Here is a 21,133-nt window from a genome sequence, read left to right as displayed (position 1 = left end):
AGGGGAGGTTTTTATCCTTCTACATGGCTACATTCCACCTGTTAAAGGTATGTTATGTTCCTGCACAAACAGGTTTTGGAAGCCCTTGTTCCAGCTATGCAGTCTCTAACAAGTCATCAAGTAAATTACATCTCCATGCTCATTAGTAATTTGCATCCCAAATTTCCAGTAATTAAATGAAAAGTTCTCCCCATCTTAAGCAGTCTCAGCAGCATCTTTGTCCATGGACTTACAAGTTTCAGGACAGTCTTCAACCTGCTTCTGAGGCAGCTAAGGGTTCAGTAGTGTGGATGCTAACACTGGAAGCTGATCCCATTGGCTATGCATTTAAGCATTTATCTTTAAATCCTCTTGAAAGCCACAGGTGATACTCCTTCTGTCTCTCTTGTCATCCAGAGTTAATTATACTTTTGAACTAAAAGTACCTGTCACCTAGTTACCTAGATGTGTCACCTGGCACAAAGGTCACTGTGAAACAGTCTTCCAAGGAGGGAACTGTGCATGCAGTGACCCCAAAGGTCACTCTGGACACAGAGAAAGAACGTGTTCTGCAAGCAAAGTGGCTCTCTGCTCCTGCACTGACACGTTCTGCTGCTGGGATGCAAAGAAGCTGTGAGACAGATCCTCATACCAGAGAGATGAGCAGCCTCAGCTATGTTCCATTTTAAAATGAAGACAATGCCAAGATGGACACAACTGGACAGAACTAATAGTTGAGTATGAGAAATGAGGTAGGATTTTTTCTTGAAGAAAAGCAACTCCAAAAAATGCCAAACTCAAACTACTTAAACTGTGACTTAAAACACGTGATATTCCAGTCTTATTTTATGACAACCTATTACAAATCTCTTGTTAGAGCTGAACATTCTTTCAAAAAATTCTTTTTCCCTGTTTGGATAAACTCCCAGCTTGAACCTCATATCCATTAGGATTTAGGTGTTTCATCCCCTCAACCTGAAAATTACGTACATCAAAAAAAACAACAGTAGGAGGCAGGGGCCAAGTCCTTTCCTTTTCACTGTTCAAGCAGGCAGGGTGCAATGACACCAGAAATTGTTCACATTCTCTATGCCAAGAAACCATCAATGGATTTTGCACAGCCACTTCCTTTACTCTCCCTCCCAGAATAGTTTAACATAAAATACTTCAAGAGTGGAAATAATCTGAAGCAGATAATGACTAAAACACTCCTGCTGGCAAAACAGAGAACAGGCCTCACAGCTTTAAAACCTAAGACAAAAGAATGGGCAGCCAATTATTGATTCTCAGTTTCTTTTTTAATTTTGGTAGTGTTTTGGCCGCCGGTTAAAAAAAGGAGCCAAACTTTGTTAGGTGGTCGCAGGACTGGACCACTCAGCATCACATCCCTCTCTCCCTTGTGCCACAGCCACTGCTGGTGGCCCAGACCTGTGTCCCAGCAGCAGAAAGGGGCAGCAGCCACCCACCCAGTGCTGCTCCTAACAACCTGATTCTGGGCTATTGGAAAGCAACTAGAGGCCCTGGCACATGCTTCTTTGCAATGGGAAAATAATGTTTATGAGCCAGAATGGAGGTTTCTGAAACAAATTAGATTCTAGATTCTAGCTTTAAAGAAGAGGGGACAAAAAAAAAAAAAAAAAAGAAAAAGAAAAAAAAAGGAATGGCCTAGTGACTCAACCTCACTGACTGCAGGCTCTAAGACTATCTATTTACACAAAATGCCGGCCTTCAGTTTTTGTGCTCCTGGAAAATGCTTTAAGTATGGTTGCTGAAAATAATGGGTAGTGGTCTGAGCATGTCTTTTAATAATATTGAGTCTATTCAGAATGATGTGGTAAAAGAGAGTAGTAATGTTGTCTCTGAAAACCCATGGGGGCCCCATACTTTTTCCTCAGGTCAGTTGTGAACCAAATAATCAGTGAAGCAGGTGCCTTGCCAAACTGCATTTGCCACCTAAACTCCCAAATAAGAATAAAACATCTAAACTGATGAGTGATGGAAATGGTACAGCTGAACAGAAGAGATGACCATGAAGCTGAACATATCAGAGAAGTTGTGTTAAGTTGTGTAAACTGAACAACTTCCAATGGAAAATGAGATTTTCAAATTGTCACTTAGAAGAAAAAGATAACACTAAAATCCTGGGCATTAATAACTCTCAAAGATTTGCTCCTAAGCTGCACCGTGTTACACCAGGTATTCATCACAGAGAATATTGAATCAGGTAAGAATTCAGGTTGCTGACTTCTAGTAGGAATTGTTATAGAAAGGTAAGCGTAGCCTTAAACTACAGCATGCTTAACAGCCAATGAGTCTCATGCACAATATTATTTATATTTCACAATGACTTGCTACTAGCACACACTCAACCTGCCTTTAGAAAAAAGCCAAACATGATCAAAACTGCATGACCACAGTAAAACTGTATATTTTTTCTAAAATTATTCACATTCATTTTTAGATGCTCTTGAATTGTAAACCATTTCAGTAGATGGTAGTAGATAATTAAACAATAAGAAAACCTGTTTGACAAGTGTAGTAAAAAATGCTTCGCTATTTAGTATAAGCATACTCATTTCAAATACAAAAAAATAGGATTTTCACCTTATGCATAATAAAAAAAATTACAATAATGTAGAAAGACCAAATCTTTATTAATTTTCCATTTAATTTTGAAGAGTTGCAAGTACATATTTGGAACTATTAGGTCTCTCAGTATTATTTTCTGAATAATCTTCTAGGAAAAAAAAAGAATAAAATAATTTAAGAAGAGTTGTTTGGGTTTTTTCTTTTTTGAGCTAGCTGCCAAGGTCCCTGAAGCTTTCTATAGTAATTCCTGAAATACAGTAGTCTTTGATTTTAAGAACAATGTTAATCAATTGCAAACTTCCCTTCCCCCCTGAAGTCATTCATAAAACCAGATGTGACAGCTTGTCTGGATTACTGGAACTACATGGACTATTTCCTCCTGCCCAGAAGCAAATGTGATTGTGGTCAAGATCTCAGCACTCACCCAACGTCAAGAACAACAAAAACAACAAAAAAAATCCCTTGGAGTCTTAATAGATTTTGGCATTAGTTTGCTGTGCTAACATGTCACAAATCAGGATTTAAATTTAATCTAAGTCACAGCTCTCTGCTTTGTAACAAGAGGCTGTTTAAGGTCCAAATATCCATAGGGCACTGCAGTGTATGTAGATGAATTCGAGTAGGACACTCATTAAATGAGGTTTAATTCTTATGTGCAATTAGTCAGTGTCTGGCTGTGTCTTTCAGAGATGAAATACATTAAAGAAAAAAAATGTTCCTTATAAGAAATGTTCCTTATAATAAGGCTGTCCAAGCTACAGCCCTCAACCAGTTGGTCCCCTCTGCCTCTTTGAGCAGTGCGAGCTCTTGCCCCTAAGGACACTTTGGGAGGAATGTTTGCTTTAATCACAGGACAGCTGCTAGGCTGAAGCACTCAGTGCTACAGCTCCTGTATGAGAAGCTGTGTGGCTGTCCTCAGCCAGAACATTGCATCTAAACAGGTATTAAAATTCCCCAGGGACTCCTTGCTAACACGTAGGCTTCCAGTCCCTGATGAGGCCACCAGCCTTTACTGACACATGGAGCACGCTGCCCAGAAGCTGCTCCCAAAGCAGTGTAGATTTGCTTGCAGAATGGGAGTTGTGTCCCTGCAGTGCTGTGTGTGCCACACTGACTCTAGAAAGGGGCATAAAAGAGAGAGACATTTTATCATGGAAAGGAAGGAAAACATTTTAAGAAATCCTGCCTTCAATGTGCTTCTCATTGTAGCAGTTCCTGATGGTTTTATGCTAGAAGAAGGACTGGCAAAGTGGCTTGCAAAAGAATCTAACATTAAAAGAAAATCCTCACAATCACCTTTCTCATGATGGCAAGGACTCGACAGAGGTTATGGCACAGCACAAGCAATGGCCATCTGAATCTGAGATCTGCAGGTGGCTGCAGTATCCAAGAAGCACGACAAGATACTGTGGCAACAGGAATGGTACACACACTTCAGTAGTTTCTGAACTTCTATCTATAACTTCAAGTTTCTACTCCCAGCCAAAAAATTCCAACAGAGCCCAGCACAGTAGAAACAAACCTTATTCTCTTTAGTTTCAGATGTGCAGAAGAAACTGCACAAATCCCTGTTACGATGGGGTCTGCTGTCAGAACTTTTATTGCATGTGTCCAGGAACAAGATCAGCGTATGGAATTACACCTATCATAACACCACTCCCCCATCCTCTATGAGACCTCGCTGCCTTAGTTGTAATTTAGCTTCTCCTCTTTAAGTGCATGTTAAGTACCAATGATTATCAGTCGTGCTACACTGAGTTATTATAACAAGAAGCAGAATATATACTCAGAAGAAAACTGTATTTTACATAATTAATATGGTTTCAAGTAGACCACACACAGTAGCAGTAGCTCTGTTAAATGCCAAAATAGAAATAAACTCTTTATTTCAAGATACAGAGAAAAAGATTTTACGAACTGTTAATGCCATACTGTGTGCTGGAAGTATCTCCCATAATGATATATCATAGCACTGTGCCCAGAATACTGAAATAATTTCCCCTGAAATGCAGGCTCACCTATATGCAGGCAGTAGAAACACTGAAATGGTAATTTTACATCTAATCGCTGTCAGGTTATCATAGCACGTATTCATAATTTGATAAATATGCACACTCCTGCATAAAAGATGAGGAAACCCAGGTCAATTAAATGACAGTTCAGTGTATGAAAGAGATGCAAGTTCAAAAAAAGCACCATTTATTTTGAAAAAATAAGTCCTGTAGTCACAGATTCTGGACTGGAGCTGTATATTTAATGTACCGGACTGGAAAGTGAAAATAGAGATGCAGATGTATCACCATTTCTTTGTGTGAGGATGCAGAGACACTGGAACAGGTTGCCCGGGGAAGCTGTGGATACCCCATTCCTGGAAGAGTTCAAGGGCAGCCTGGATGAGGCCTTAAGAAAGCTGATACAGTGGGAGGTGTCCCTGCCCATGCAGGGGGGTTGGAACTAAATTATCTTTAAGGTACCTTCCAACCCAAACCATTTCATGATTCCATCATATCTCCCATTGCCGACACAGAAATTCCATGTACTAAATTCTTTAGAATTTTCTAAATTTAGGAATTTAGGAAATTCAGTCTTCTTTTGAGATATACTTTAGGAAAAAACCTAATTACACAAATAAAAATATGAAGACTGGCAGGTAGCAGAGAAATTACTATTTTTTCTGTGTTTGACTGTTTAAGGATGCTTTGGAGAAAAATTTTAATTTTTAAAATTGATAGTAAAAAAGGGCATTGAAAGAGATCGAGGTTTTGGGGTGGTTTTATTTGCTTTTTAACACTTCCAAATAAACATGCAATTGTTTTCTTAATCTATAATTTTCTGTACTGTATATAAACAAGTTCATTCTAATATATTAGAATTATTTCTTGAATATATACAGTATGTACTTTTAAAATAAAGCATATATTTTATTATATATAATATATATACATAGAGAGAGCATATATTTTATTAGCAAATAATACATATGGGTATGCATGGTCTCCACTTCTTTTAGAGATTAATACACTCATTTAAAATTACTGCTAAGAGACTAAAACAAGGGGTTTTTGAGAGAAATTCTTACCACTAGACTTGCCTCATTTTGACTTGATTGATTTCTCTGTAGTTACACTAAGCTCAAGTTTGGTGCAAGCTGTTGTTTTACTGCTCTAAAAGGCTTGAAATCCAACATAACCAAAGGAAGAGGACTATTTAAGATAAAGCTAAGGTCATGCAGATGTGTGAATAATTTGCCTCTAATACTGGTAATACAGAAACCAGTAATCTGTCCACAAGAGATAAACATTTGCCCTTTTCCCCAAATAAAATATAACTATTAAGATATCTGTTGAAATATTTGTTAAAGCAAACACCTAAAATAAAGCATTTCTGCTACTACAAAAAGTCAGTATAATTTTGTTTCCTTCCATTGGAGGTTTTTTGGTATAAAATATATACTTAATTTTGCATTTATTCAGCACAGAAAAATATTGCATGTATAGGTCAAGTTCTTGAAAAAGAATAGTACTATATTATCCAAGCTACAGGATGTAATATTTAATTTGATAGAAGAGATTTTCAAAGGTAAAAAGGTCAGTTGACAGACATGACTCACAATCATGCCTTATGACTTCGATAACTCCTCCCCAAACACAACTCACAGTGTACAAAGGTGATAGTTTGTTGGGCAAGCATCCAAAAATATACTTGCTTCAATGTAAAGTTAGCATTGTAACTATACATTTTCAATTACTGTAATGTTAGCATTAACCGTGACATAGGATAACCATGCATGCTTACATTTCTGCTCCTGAAAAAGTTTCAATCACAACACAGAAATACCATAGTACAACCAAAAAGATCTCAAGCCCCAGTTATTAATACTCAAGGACAAACAGGTTCACTCCCATTTCTAAGGCGGTTTTCTTCTACTATGACAAAAATTAATTAGCAATAGCTACTATTACCTAATTAAAAGGTATTATTATCTAGCTCAGATAATGCAACAGATTGGCCATTCTGCTCACCCAAAAATTACAGTATTAAGTGGTGGTGGTGTTATACGTTCTAACTACAGGAAGAATCATAAAATACCTTACTACAAAACCAAGACAGTACAAGCCAGGACTTTTGTTCTTTCACCACAGGTTAAAAATCCTCAATCATTGAAATGATGTGAAAGAAATTCTCAGGTGGTAAACAGGAATTTCTCAGTAACACATATAGGTGTCAGGACACTATTAAAAACCAATGCACTAACTTCTTTAATCTGGAAAGCACAAAGTGATCCTTAGATGCGAATCTCTATTCCCAGGATGAATAATTATGATTAAATAAATTTTTAAAAAGTATCTTTTTGTTTCTGGCAATTCCAGCCTTCAGCACAGACAACTGATACGTTAGGCCATTTAACTTCACTTTATTTTAGAGGAGCTATTTTTAGCCCCTGCAAAACGAATGGAAGAGCTGAGAGTCTACATTCCACTCTAATTAAGCCATCATCTTCAGCAGCCAACTATTTTGTACATTATAAACGCAGCAATACATATCAGAGATAATACTAACATCTGTTTTATGAGGCAACAGGCCAAGTGGCCAAATACTAGATCTTGGAGAAGGAATGACATTCTTTTGCTTTCTAAGACTATGTAGCAGTGCTTTCCCCACAGCCTGTGGGCTCCCCAGCTTGGTAGCTGAATATATTATTACAGGAAATGTACATCTAGAACTATGGAATTGTGTCTTTGTACTCTAGGATTGATTACCCTGTCACGGTAGTTTAGGCTACCATATCTGAACTCAGTAACTAAGTTCACATCCTCCACTCCAACCAGTTGAAAATGCTACTCCAGTTTTAACCTCTAGCAGTAAAGTAGGATGAAAAGGCCTCCTGAAATCCTTTCCCCATCTTTGTAAGTGATCAATAGAAAAGATTACTTTTCCCTCTGGGGATGAATATTGCCACACCCTAAATTCTGCTTGCAGAGATGCAGGCATCTCATTCCATGCCTTTTCAGTAAAAGTTTATGGATGAACACAGAGTTATTTATAGAAGCATTACTTCACATCTCCATTTGTCTGAGACTTTTAGAGAGCATCACTGATGTATGCTGTGATGCACTTGAACAGTGTTTTTGCAACCCTTCTTTCTCTGACCCTTAAAATATGAAAAACAAAAATGAGGCAAATGATTTCACTCTCTGATTATGTGGACTACAAAATTTCTTAATACATTTCCATTTCAAAATACAAATTTGCTTAAAAGATTTTGTTTTAAAAACTTTCTACTTTTTCTTAGTTTTTAGGAGCCCCCATTGACCTGAAATAAAGTAATCCAAATCTACCTTCTTATGACCCAAAATGAACCTCTGACATATATATAAGTCAGCAGAGAGAAATATTGAATAAAAGCCTAGGATTTTAGCTGAAGGATTTCTTGATACTAATTTAACACGTTTTACTCTTTATGTTCAATCTCATGAAAGAGAAGTAGAGTATTCTGCTTTAATAATAACCAGTGCTCCAAAAAACACTCTAGATATGACATTCAGCAAAACCTTCACCAACTCCTTTAAGCTAAAGAAAGAAATTACTACAGTCAAAAGCTATTTATGGTTGAAGTTTAACCTGTTGCATTCCCAAGAGTAGCTACTATGTATTCTCCTATAATAAGATATTTAATCTAAGGCATGTCATCTTTAGGAGACAAAAATACACAAGCTAACTTTTGCTAACTTTTTGCTAACTTTTTGCAAAGTTTAGGAGGTTCTGGCTATTTCGTAGCTGTATTTTAAAGTGGATGGGGTGTTTACAGCCAATGCTTCTGCCTGGACACAGATATTCTACGGTTTCTGAAGATCCAAGATCACAGCCAACCCCTCCCTTCTTTTGCTAAAGCTGGGGGAAGAACTGGCACCTCTGATGGTTCCCAGTGTATGCCTCCAAAATGCTCATTGCTGCTGTAGCTCAGATTTTCAGGAATTCCCAGTAGATGTACTTGACTACTTAGCTTCAAGTATATTCACTGTGATAAAGAAACACTTAAATACTTCAGGACAGTAGACAGCTTATTTTGTAACAGTGGAAAAATTCAGACAAGTAATCTGATGTTTTCAGCATATAAGATCAGCAAAGTGCAAGACAAAAATTAGTGAAGCAAATCAGCAGAAAATATTACATACTAGATGGAAAACAAAAAGAAAATAATTCAACTGCATAACTTAGAAATTGTATGTTAATAAATTCAGAATATAGATGGCTGTAGTTTTAAAAATGTTTAATTGAAGTACTACATACATTTTAAATTTACAGTAAATTAATTCAAGTAAATGCAACAGATGTGAAGGCAAACAAATGTTAAAGCAATTAATTAAATTTTAGAGTCCATAAAACAGTATTGCATATTAGAGAAAGGAAAGAAGTACAGAAATTGGAGCCCACTTGCAGAACTTGCATCTCCCTTCTCCTTCCTTCATACTCAAGGTCATCTGGCTCAAGGATCAAATTGGAGTTAAAGAAACCAGTTCCCAGGTGCACAGCAGCTGCTGCTCCAACTGTGTTACTGAGTTACTCCCATTAAAAAAAAAAAAACAAAAAACAAAAAACCCAACAAAAACGATAACCAAAACAAACTGCCACACAGCCCCCCCCTCCAAAAAAAATCCAGGCATCCCCCCCCCCAAAAAAAAAACCCACTTCAAAAAAAAAAACAAAAAAACACTTTAGTACTAGTGCTGGCTGCTAGCCTGCAAAATAGATTATGATACTGTATACTGCTCTATGGTAGATCAGTGTTCTTTTCCCTCCTGTGTTTAAGAAACTTCCAATTTAAAGAAAACCCAGTCTGTTAGGATTAGGATTAGTTTAGCCAAAGTTTGAGAATGTATTTATTTACTCACTCTCTTGTGCAGAATCCTAATACAGATTAACATCAATTTCTAAAGCATTTAAACCATCACAAATGGCTTCTGCACTTTGCAGTGTGTTACAACAAAAGGTAGAATTCAAGAAAACTGTTCACCCCTTAAAACAAAGATTAGCTGCCAATTAATGCCATGTACTTTGCTACAGATACCAATTTTACTAGAGAAGTGCACATACAAAACAAAAAGGAAAAAAAGTCAGACAGATGTTACTTTGTGATGTGGTGAGAAATCATAATTGGAACAATTTGATGAAGATGAATGGTAAAAACTTTTTTCTCCCATCTGATGAATACTTAGAGTCAGGTTAACAGGTATGAATTAAGAAGTAGGGAACAATTAAAAAAAAACCTCTCAAATATTTTGTTCCAATGTTGAAGTAATTTAAATTTTACAATTTCATGTTTCTGTCTCTTGAGAAGAGAGACTGAAGACAAATCCTAGCAACTTGAAGAAAAAACATTAAATAATGGGTTAAATGTCAGGAACAAAATTCAAATCATTTTTCTATAAATCCCTAATTACACAGAACTTATAATTTGCAAATGCTAACTTTTAACACACTGGTATTCTCAGCCTAAAATACTGGCTTCATGTGAGCTTATAAATAAGCAATAAACAAACTGAAATATTGAAGAAAACATGCTTCCATTAAAGGAGATTGCCGAGTCCTAAATGGGCAGCAGTTCAAGAATGCTACACTAGTAGTCAGGCATCTACGATTTACAGTACTTTTACTTTTCTACTGCTGCCTCTAAGTTTAGAACATGTTCTACAAAAAAGCCTAGCTGACTTTTAAATGTTCCGTGGATCTGTAGTATGCTTATTTTGGTACATTTCAATTTAAGTCTTTGAAACCCGGCCTGCAGTCAGGCTCTGACTTCTATAACCTTTTGCTAGAATCTAATTTACTGTGTATGGGCTCCCCACCCCATTACGCCCACGTAGTTCCTCACGTGCTCCGGACAGGTTGTCACCAGCATGAATCCTTACATCTCCAGAGGATAACAACATACTTTTGTCCTTTAATTTTAAGCTGACACTTCTTTGGCAGCATTTGTCTAATAATTTTAGCTTGCACAATGTGAGAATTAGGGAAGAGATAATCTTGTCATGTCATATGCAGATCTGTCTATAAAGGGAATATCCTCTTAAAACACATTCCACTTAATTGTTTTGCAAAGTCTTCCTGTAAGACACACAGGAAATACAAAAGCAGTGGGTGTTTTTACATACTATGCTTGTAAAAGGCAACAGGCTGCACAGTGAATTTGCATTCCTCTTAAATTCCCAACAATACCATTGGAGGCTTTTGGACTTATGTTCCACAAAATCCAAGTGATAGATAATACACGATGATGAAAGAGCAATTTCAAACTTGTATCTAATAACCTAAGTGACATAAACACTGTAAGTCCTCAAGGGTGTCACGAACGGGGTTATGTTCCTCTTACTGTGGAAGTAAAATAAGAAAAGTAGGCTGAACAGCACAAGAGAGCTTTCTCCATTTATCTAAGGACTGGCATAAAGTTTCTTGCCCACATTATACAAGTAAACCAGCTGTTAGCAGAGAGCTTTGGAACATATGGAAACAACAAAAACACTCTGCTTTTTTATTCTAAAGATAATCCTTCACTCCAACAGCACAAAAAAAAAAAAAAAAAAAAAAAAAGATTCTAATGGCATAGCTGACTGCAGTGACTTTTGAGGATAACATATCCAGAGTTTGTCAAAATGTGCAAGGAGGAGAAAGAACTGTTAATTTTGAAAAATAATCCAACACCACGAGAACTTTCAAAGTGATCACTTCATTACCTCATATTTGTTATTTCTGCACCATATTTTCAGGCCTTCCCCCAAATCTGCACAAAGTAGTTCAGTGTCCTCTTAAGTGGTGTTTTAATTGATGGTTATGTGGCCATTAAGAGGTATTGCAATCATTCAACTCTTCAATGCTTGGGCTTTTTTCCAACTGAATATTCAAAGGGCTCACAGTTGTAGAACTTTTTAATAACTGATAAATATATTGATACCAAACTGTAATACTTCACCCTCTTAATTGTCTTTATAAACAGCAATTTTATATTATTATTTGTACAGCAAGTTGTCTTCACTCCAAAATTTAATCCCATCTATTTCAGTAGTAACTATGCCTTTCCTTCATTTAAGTTAGAGAAATAGCAAAAAAGACTCAAGATCTACTCCTTGCATTGAATGTGTAAAAGGTTTAACAGAGGCTTCTGAAAACTAGCAAATAAAATTGCAGTCATATCCCCACATTTGCCTAGTGTACTGTTTTAAAATGGTAACACTGTTCTTAACCTTCACTATAGAGCTAAATGAAACCACATCTTCTATCCATGCACGATGTCCAACACCATTTTATTTATATTCAATGCTTTTTCAGACAGTTTTTTTACTGTCACATGCAGTACACTGTGAGACCTGTTGCTTGAAGAATGCAAAGCTATAAAAGAACTGCCATGGACAGTGCATGGACTGTTCTTCACCTGTATATTAATCTACAGCAGAACTCCACATCTTTCATAGTCCCTACCTCAAAACCACACACATGAAAGTAAACTTCAGCCTGTAACATGATTTTAATCCTTTTACTGCATAAACCAGCATTGCAGGGAAAAAAAACAAAAACAAAAACGCATCCTGAAGAACTAGCAGTCCTAACCTCCCCTAACAGCTTGTCCTGCCCCAGACCATTTGCTGATATATGCTGGTACAAACCTTTATATGGCCACACAGTGAACTGGACTGTAAATGTGATCTCGCTGAAAAGTAATCTGGAAGGAAAAAAACCACCAAAACAAAACTAACAATAAAACCTGTTCACCCTGTAGCTTTCCATGCAAATGTAAAGCATGATAACATGGTACACACTCATTTTCAGCAGCAGTACCAGCTGACAAAGTCTCACTTTTCTTTTTTTAATAGCCCCGAGCCTGTATGGGCAAATTTTGATGATGATGTGGTCCATGAACCAACCATTTTCATCCTAAATTTATGTCACAAACCTGCCTTGTGTCTTACTGAGTAGCAACAAAAAACCACAAACTGAATACAACTTTTGACAGTTTTCAAAACCACATGTTATAGTTCCCAAATTCATAAGCAAATTGTATTGCCAGTGACATACTAAACTATAACATTATTTCCTGCTTAATTAGGCAGTTTGTGTTTGGGACTTCTAAGCAAAGGTTTACCAGATAATGAAAAGGTGTATCTGCCCTTACTTTCCAAGAGCTGAACAGTATTTTCTGTTTAAGGCCCAGCACTAATTCAGAAAACTACTATTGTAGTAATCCACATAAGAAGTTCTCCTTTTTGACCTAACCTGCTTGCAAGTGATCTATCACACCGGGAGACAGAGCCCCACATCAACCCTGTGATTTCTCTCAGAACTTTGATGCCATCTATTATGCCCTCTCTTGGCTGTCGATCTGCCATCTACTATATTCTGTGACACTCAAATAACAACTGTGGAAAGTTAGTGGAAAGCTGTCACCATGGTTATTCTCAACAGAAAGAGCAAAAAAGAGTTTGCTACAGCACCAGACTACCACACATAAGAGACAAAACAGTACTATTAGCTTTTGATTCAAGCTCTTTGATCCATGGTTATTTAAAGAAAAAAGTCAGAAATTCTCTGTTTTTTTCAGAACCAGTAAATCTCTAGTGAAGAAAATAAGGCTTAAACATATTCATAGGAACTGCAGGCAGGAAGAGCTAACTAATTTAGTCACATCCACATTGATATTTTTACCAACTTAGCCCAGTTGTCCCAATTTGCATAATGGGCCAGGATAAAGCCCCTCTGGGTCCTGCCATATAGCTTTCGTAGCCTAGCCCAGACTTTCCAAGTCAACCATTTCTTATTTGGTCCCTGATAGCTATCTAAATATCTATAATAAAATAAAAAAAGGCCCTCAGATGCAAAAACTACAAAGGAAAAAAAAAAAAAAAAGGCAAAACAAACAAACAAAAAAGGCAAAACTATAGTTATGATAATACTTCTGGGTTTCTTCTTCCCTTGGTTGCCCAGAAGCAACAAACTACACTGATGAGAGCAGTTTTGCCATCATGGTGCAAGAGCAGAAGTGCTCTGTACACCTCTGTATCAAACAGGAACCACAGCTAAAGTGGTCATATTGATACAAAGGACAGGAACCTGCATCTACATCTAATACCAAGAAAAACAGAAGGCATAGCCTACACTTAAAAAACAATCAGATCAGCACTATCCACAGTTGGTGCTCCCATAACTGAGCTACAGAACCAATAATGTGAGCTCTCAACTCATCCTATTCATGCATTTCAATGCATTAGCCTGAATAGCTTGATATCAGCCTCTTCTATTACCCACAGTACAGCAACAGCAGAATTCCCAGCAGAGCTGCCCCATTTAGCTGAACATAAGCCTGCAACTGCACACTATCCTGTTCACCTTGTGTCTGCTCATGGCAGAACTCAGCCACATCCTCCTTACCAGCTGTCAAAAATTGCACTTGCGAAGCTGATGGATACCACAAAACTGTGCTAGTTTGACACACAACATAATTCCTGAAAGTTCAGGAAAGCACCCTGCAACCCACCATGAGATACCCACAGAACAGAACTTTGCTCCACAGGATGCATGCCCAGACTGCCATTCAGAAGTAATTCAGTTCACTGGTGAGCTGTCAAACGTAGTCAGTAATCAGTAACTGTAAAATGGCAGGAAGAAAAATGGCTAGGACTTGTGTCAGTGTGACATGATTATACTGCTGCAGTTTAAATAAACAAACTAATCAGATATAATGTTACTGTAAGGATGGGGCCCAAAGCATTTTGTTAACTAATGGTACTACTAGTTTCTGTTTCAACGTAGCACTTCTGAATCATACCTTAAAGTAATAGAAATAATAGATCCTACCCTACAATACCAATCTTATTTATTTTAAAAAAAAAAACAACAATATAAACATGCTGCCCCCTCCCTCCCCACCCGTCCCAACACTAACGAAGTAGTTATTTGGCTTGTGCAAGGAACTGCAGACCAAGCATTAATAATTAAAACTTCAAAGTACCATACAAATGCCCATGCTACAGAGCAGTATCCCACGAGACACACTTGAGCTCAGACCATTCCTGAATGCATTTGCTTACGGGATCGCGCAGAGAACAGGTAGAGAAAAGAAAAGAAGCAAACAAAAAGCCTGCCATGAAACTGTTTGTACCATTTGTAAAAGTGTTTCTAGAAAAAGCAAAAACAAAAAGCAGACTGAGATCCCTTTGCTGCATATAACACACCATAAGGCTTTGTGACTGAATCTAAGTAGAGGCCATGTAATGTCTCCAATTCCGCAAAGCACTGAGACACTGATGAAGAGCTGCTTAATCCCATCATTAAGACCTTAAACCAGGGTTTCCCAATATAAAGAACTTGTTTATTTAGTTATTCTACTACAGATGTTAGGTTACATCGTAATGAATCATTATTCACAATGTATAAAACTGTTCCAGCAGGGCTATTACACATACTGTAACTAAACACATTTTTTTACTAGCCATCACTCATAATTTACCTTGAGTTAAAATAACAGATCTGGGTCTTATAAAGACATCCGCTCTGATAAGAAAATTAAGTCAAATGTATACAAGTCTATATCATATACAAGTTCCTACCCTAATAGGCAGACTGACAGAACTTAGCAGATGAAAAAAAAAAAACCAATACCAACCAAACCAAAACCAAACCTCCCACCCATGCACCTACCTAAAGGTATTTTAAGGACTGTTTATGTTCCACTGAGAACAGGATGTATATTTTACTAATAGAAGTTTTGAACAGAGTACTATTTAAAGAGTAATATATATCCACAGATGGAAAAAAAATATTAAGTGCTTCCCTAAGTCCACCACTTCTAGAAGCATTCGTAGGGACCTGAGAAGACCCAAGCAGCTGTATGTACATTTTCATGTCTGAATTGCAGTAGACTAGTTCAAGATCTTTTCACCTGAATGTGACATTTTCTTGTTCTGAGGAAACAAGAGTAATTCAAAATTATTTGAGGTCAATTTATTCTAAATGAACAGTATTAGAAGGCAGTCTTGCTGATGAGTGTTCAGCCTAATTACAATGTCTGTTCAAAACAGATTAATTAGGTTACATGTACCTTTTTAAGGTGTCCTTAGGCACTTGACCACAGCTAATAATAAATACCCAGTACTTTTTATCTCCAAAAAAAAGCAAGCTTCATTACCTCTGTTCCAAAGATGGGAAAACTGAGACATGAGCAAGAGAAGTGATCTCCTTAATGTCACCTGGCTGGCAACAGAGCAGCCAGGAATAAAATACAGGTCTTCAGCATCCCATCTAGCAGGTTAGTCCAACACAGTGAGGTACAAGGTACATTTATATACAGAACAATTGTATAATCTAAGACCCCTCTGTCCAATTTATAATCACACAGACTAACAACATACTGAGCATTTTTCAATCACATTCATTTTGTGAATATTCTTATCTCAGATATAGAAGAATAAAACAAAAACTAGAATCAATGGCTTTTAGACTTGATTCTGTCATGAAATTTATGCTACAAGATCCCCAGTACAGCACCTTAAGAAATGAGATGAGTAGGGCTTCCATTAAAACAAAATATTTATTAGAAAATCTCTTTATTCTGACCAATACAGAAATAAAAACATTTTTGCCAACATGTTATAATTTCAGTGATAATGTGTTATGGCAAAGTTTGAAAAACTCATTCCAAGCAGAGCCTTTAACACTTCAATGTGAAGAAAATGAGGGTCCATTACATAATTATTTACTTTAAGGAATAACCCAAGTTTTCCATCTTGACCAAACCATTTCATTTAAGCAAATGAAACCAAGTAATAGACCTTTTTTCCCCTCTGGAATTAAACAGGTATTGTTATGGAAGCACAATTTTGTGTCAACCAAAAATTGTTGTAAGGATCTATGATAAAATTAATCCTGTAACACTAAAGAGGAAAGTCTAAAATTTAATACATTTACACCACTCTCAAGAAAAGAAGTGGTATAGAACACCTATAAGTAGAAAAGTACCATCACTTTGTTTACACAAGTGATTCGTTTAAATACTCTAAGTAATAATTCCTGTTACCCCAGCCACAGCAATTTATTGTGCTGACATCTATCATCACTGCCAAGAAAGCACACATCTTTCTAAATACACAGTGTCTCACAAGTATTTTTTTATAAATACTGATTCTAAAACAAAATTAAAAGATTTTATTTCATGGATGCATTATTTAACAGTCTAGAGCATCATAAATTAAAGTTTAATTTCATGAGGAAACAGAGTTGCCATTTCTGCCAATAAGCAAAGAGTTAAAGGCCTAGCAATTAACCTGAAAACAAGCACTGTAAAGGCTAGTTTACCTGCTGGGCAAAGTTCTAGAGGGAAAGCAGAATTTTGGAAGGAAAGGCAACATCAGCATTACTGGTTCTTACACAAGCTCCTTCGCCCTCCTATGAAAGAACCCATATTTGAGATAAAAGGAGGTAAAAAGGTAAGCTGGCTTCATGTAATCTTTCAATCTTTGGTAATCAGGTAATTTTATTGGTGAAGCTACTAAAACAGAAGAAACTAAAAAGAGCATCTATTTATTGTCAAGGTTATTTTATAACTACTAACTACTGCTGAGGAACTAACTACTGAGGAACAAGTGTTGCATTTTTCACCTGGAACAAACTGACATGAAAAGTTGCTTAGAAGAAAGAGATACTTTCCACATCCTATTAACCATCTGTGAATTGTTTCAAGTAAGACATAGAAAAATGGAGAAAGTATTTTATAGAAAAAACAGGACAAAAATGTCCAGTGGATATTCACTAGCAGAGATTTTTAAGAAACCAATCTATCAGATAAGGAGCCACCTTTTAAAATATAAAGCTATCTCTGTAGGAGAGGTACCATCTAAGGCCTATTTAAGGCCTGTTTAACTAAAAGCAGTACACTTTGAAACAAGTACTTATACCACATCTCTATCACTTTCTTACTAGGAGTCAGTTATTTTGCCCTTTTGTTTTTCATGTTTTCTCAGAACCCACTTCACATCCTGTTAGTCAGTAGTTGTGAAAGTTTGCCAGTCTTTGTATCAGGAGAGTACAATTGATTTGTGCCTACTGATCCACTTTTATTAACTTATTTCAAACTTAACAGTTAGCTACATACAGCAAGCTGGAGTCTGCAGGGCTATCATAACCAAGGGCATGCAGAACATACAGTATCAATAAGCAATGTGTTATACTGATCACTGACCAATATTCACTTCAGATTTCATGTCAGAATCAAGGCTGGGATTAACACTGAGCCCAGCTTGTTTTCAAGTCGGTTTTCCTGAGTATTAGCAAAACATCCAAACCACGTTGTTCATGATCTAGATCACCCCAGCTATGTGACGATTTTAACCTTAACTGTAGCCATGCATTCTACAACTTCCTCATCCTTGCACAAGATTGCAATATGCAAGTAAAAGTCTATTTTACATGTAAGCACTTTTTTGTTTGTTTCTTTAAGTTAGAGTTCTTCATATTGAGGAAGTTTCCTCCTGAAGAAACACGAGTGAAATGGCGTACCTTGCACTTCACTGTAGCTCCCTTTACTTTGGGAACACAGCACGGAAGTGGCTTTTACACACAGGTATACAAAGAATAATTGAAGATTTTCCAAGAAAAATGATACTGATGCGTTTGCATTCCACTGCTAATACATTTCACTGCAAACAAAACACCACCTTTCAAGTGGTTCCTCCTGATATGGAAGCTCCTTTTAAAAATGCCCCAAAGTTAACAGTTTATAAAGCTTTAACCTTATTGGAATTTCCATGTTAACTCTGTAGCCTTTCTGTCTTGCCCAAAGAACTGTATTTATTGACACAGAAGTTAGCACACACGATGGAAGAGACAGAGCAACCAAAGGATCTAATTTATCCTGTTTTGTTGTGTTTTTTTAAATTAATGTCACTGCCTTATCTTCCAAGGGAAAAAAAAATCAGCAAACCAACCCTCTCAACCCAAACAATAAAAAGACTCCCAAACAAAAAAAACCCCTCATTTCTGTTTAATCCAACCCGCACTGTCAGTACTGCTAAAAAAATTCTGCTTTCACTTAGCTTACCTGTAACACTACCATAGTTACTTATTCACACAGCTCACCACTTCAAACAGGTTTACCAGCTTATATATCATTGTATCAAGTTTGTATTAACATAGTGATTCTTCCTAGACACTTACGAGCCAGTGATTAAAGTTCAACATTTTAGATGGATCCTTAGCCTTCAGCCATCTCATGTGCTACAATAGTAAGTATACTGTTACATCTCTGTTGTGCCTTTTTTTTACTGCTCAAGCAAGCACATCACTAATATTCAAGATAACAGGAAAATTTAAAATCATTTAGGAAATGTCTTCTTTTTAAAGCATCCAGTTATAATTTCAATTTGAACATTAAATTCAATGTTTTCCATTTATGGACTTCTAAGTTGGGCTAAGCGTCTAACTAATAAACTCAGGGACACGTTCTTTGCCTGGTTAACCATAACTACTCGCACAGATTTAAGTGGTGTATATTTTAAAAAAAAAGGCTTCCTTTTGGACAAGGTGGAGCCAGCAGGTTGAGCTGACATTTACAGATAAGAGCACAAAAGTGAAGATCCCAAATTGAATCCAAACCTGCGGCTGACAAGCAGAGAAGTAACAGTTCGAGGGGCAATCGAAACCGGTCAAACTTCAGAGCCGGAAACAACCAACCCTTGAGTTTTCAAGACCTTTCACAGTGCTGGGGAGCTGCCTGGGGTTGTTTTTTTGGAGTGACAAGAGCCCTCGCCGTGTGAGAAATAACGCTGGCCAGACCATTTTCTCCTCCTCACCGGCTCCGAGTTCAAGGCCTACATAGAGGAAGCTGCTCCGGCTCCTGCGCGGGGCAACGTACGGGGGAAAAGCGGGACCCCGGCGCAGGTGGGGCGGCTGCCGGGAGCCTCTCCGTCCGGGGCCCTCCGACTGCCGTGCCCGAGGCGGCGGGAAGGGGGAGAGGGGGGGCGAGCGCTACCAGCCCCAGCAGCGGCTCCGCCGCGCCGGCGGGAGCGGACAGCCCCGCGCTGGCGGAAGGCGCTCCCCAGCTGGCGGGGCCGCTGCCAGGGCGGGGGGCGCGGCCCGGGACAGGCCCCGCCGGAGGGACGCGGCCGCTCGGCTCGGGGAAGGAGAGAGGCGAGAGCAGACAAAAGCGGGTCGCGGCCGGCAGCGGGGTGGGGCCGTGACCGAGCGGCGGCGCCTCCACTCCCGCGGGAGAGCAGCGGGAAGAGGCCTGGGGTGGGCACGGGCTTCCGCCGCCTCCCCGGCCCGGCCGCGGGGCGGGGTGGGGTGGGCGCCCCGCGCCGCGCCGAGCGGCGGGCAGGGGGCGGCGGGGCGCGGCGCGGCGGGGCCGGCGGCGGCTCCGTCCTCCCCGCGAGGAAGCGGAGCGGGGCCGGGTCGGCGCCCGGAGGGACGCGGCCGCCGCTTACCTGGAGCTCGGTGAAAAGGATCTCCCTCTCAGCCGCGTTGGACGCCATTGCGCTGGGGTTTGAAGTCCGCACCTGGACGCTGCTGCCGCCGCCGCCGGCGGGGAGGGGAGCGAGGGAGGCGGGTCCGGGGCAGGGACTAAGGGCGCATCGGGGGCGGGGGGAGCGCTCCGTGCTCAGGCAGGCAGGGGGACGCGGAAGGGGCCGCTGCCGCCCCCCCCTCCTCTCATGGGGGTTGCTCCGGGCGCTGGGGCGCGGTGCGGTCTGGTCGCCGCCGGGCCGCGGTGCGCTCCCCCGCCCAGGCGCGGCGCTCGGCCCTGGCAGCGCTCGGGCCGCCGCGGCTGCTGCTCCTGCGGCCGCCGCGGATGTCGCACCATTTGGCTGTCACCCTGTCGCAAAAGCGTCCCCGCTTTGCGGCTCCCGGAGCACGTGACGGGGCGTGCAGGGGTGGGAGAGCGCGCTCCCTGAGGGCGGCCGGAGGCCCCCACACCCGCCCCCCCTTCCCCACCCGCGGGCACCGCCGCCTCCGATCCGTCCTCCCCGGGTCTTCTCAGCTCCGTCCCCCCCCCCGGGTCTCCTCTACCCCACTCTCTTGCCGAGTTCCTCGCCACGTTTTCCCCATTCTATAAAGCTCCAGCGCTGGGGCTGCTGTCGTTTGCCCCTGTGGCAGCGGGAGGGGTTGGGGTGGGGGGGAGCGTGTGGCCATCCCTGGGGTTGGGGGGTGCCGGAGCTCGGCTCTGACAGGCCTAGGGGACGGGCAGAACCTTCTATCTGTGTTTAGCAAAAGCAGCTAGTTCAGGAAGGAGAGGTCACGCTTGTCTCAAGCGCCCGGAGAGAGGGCAGCCACCTGCCGCCCTGGGACCCGGAGCAGTGGCCCAGGAGGTTGTGGTGAGTGAGGGCTGTAAATGCCGTTCTTACTAGGTTAAAGGGCGAAAGACACGTACGTGGGGTGCTTGGGGAGCTTTGGGGAGGGTGGGGGTGGCAGTGGCACTGCTCAGTTACTCTGCAGAAGAATAAGCTCCTGAGAGCTTCAAAGTCAATTTGAGTATCTGTGAGGAAGTGGTTTTTCTTCCCTCTTGGCAGCATGTGACACCAGTATTTAGCCT

The 21,133-nt window shown here is 39.8% G+C and overlaps 1 protein-coding gene across 2 annotated transcripts in view; it reads right to left on the bottom strand.

The window, feature by feature from the left end:
• The window catches only part of PKN2 (protein kinase N2), a 55,946-nt gene extending 35,570 nt beyond the window's left edge, over nucleotides 1–20,376 (bottom strand). For both annotated transcript variants that reach the window (XM_071750617.1, XM_071750618.1), the window contains exon 1: nucleotides 20,031–20,376. In XM_071750617.1, coding sequence (XP_071606718.1) covers nucleotides 20,031–20,078 — 48 coding nt within the window. In that variant the 5' untranslated portion in view covers nucleotides 20,079–20,376. The remainder of the gene's footprint in view (nucleotides 1–20,030) is intronic.
• Nucleotides 20,377–21,133: the final 757 nt, after the last annotated feature.

This window comes from Heliangelus exortis, chromosome 8 (genome assembly GCF_036169615.1).
Source record: "Heliangelus exortis chromosome 8, bHelExo1.hap1, whole genome shotgun sequence".
NCBI lineage: Eukaryota > Metazoa > Chordata > Aves > Apodiformes > Trochilidae > Heliangelus > Heliangelus exortis.
Note: the sequence above shows the minus strand (reverse complement) of the source record. Positions and strands in the feature narration are given on the sequence as shown.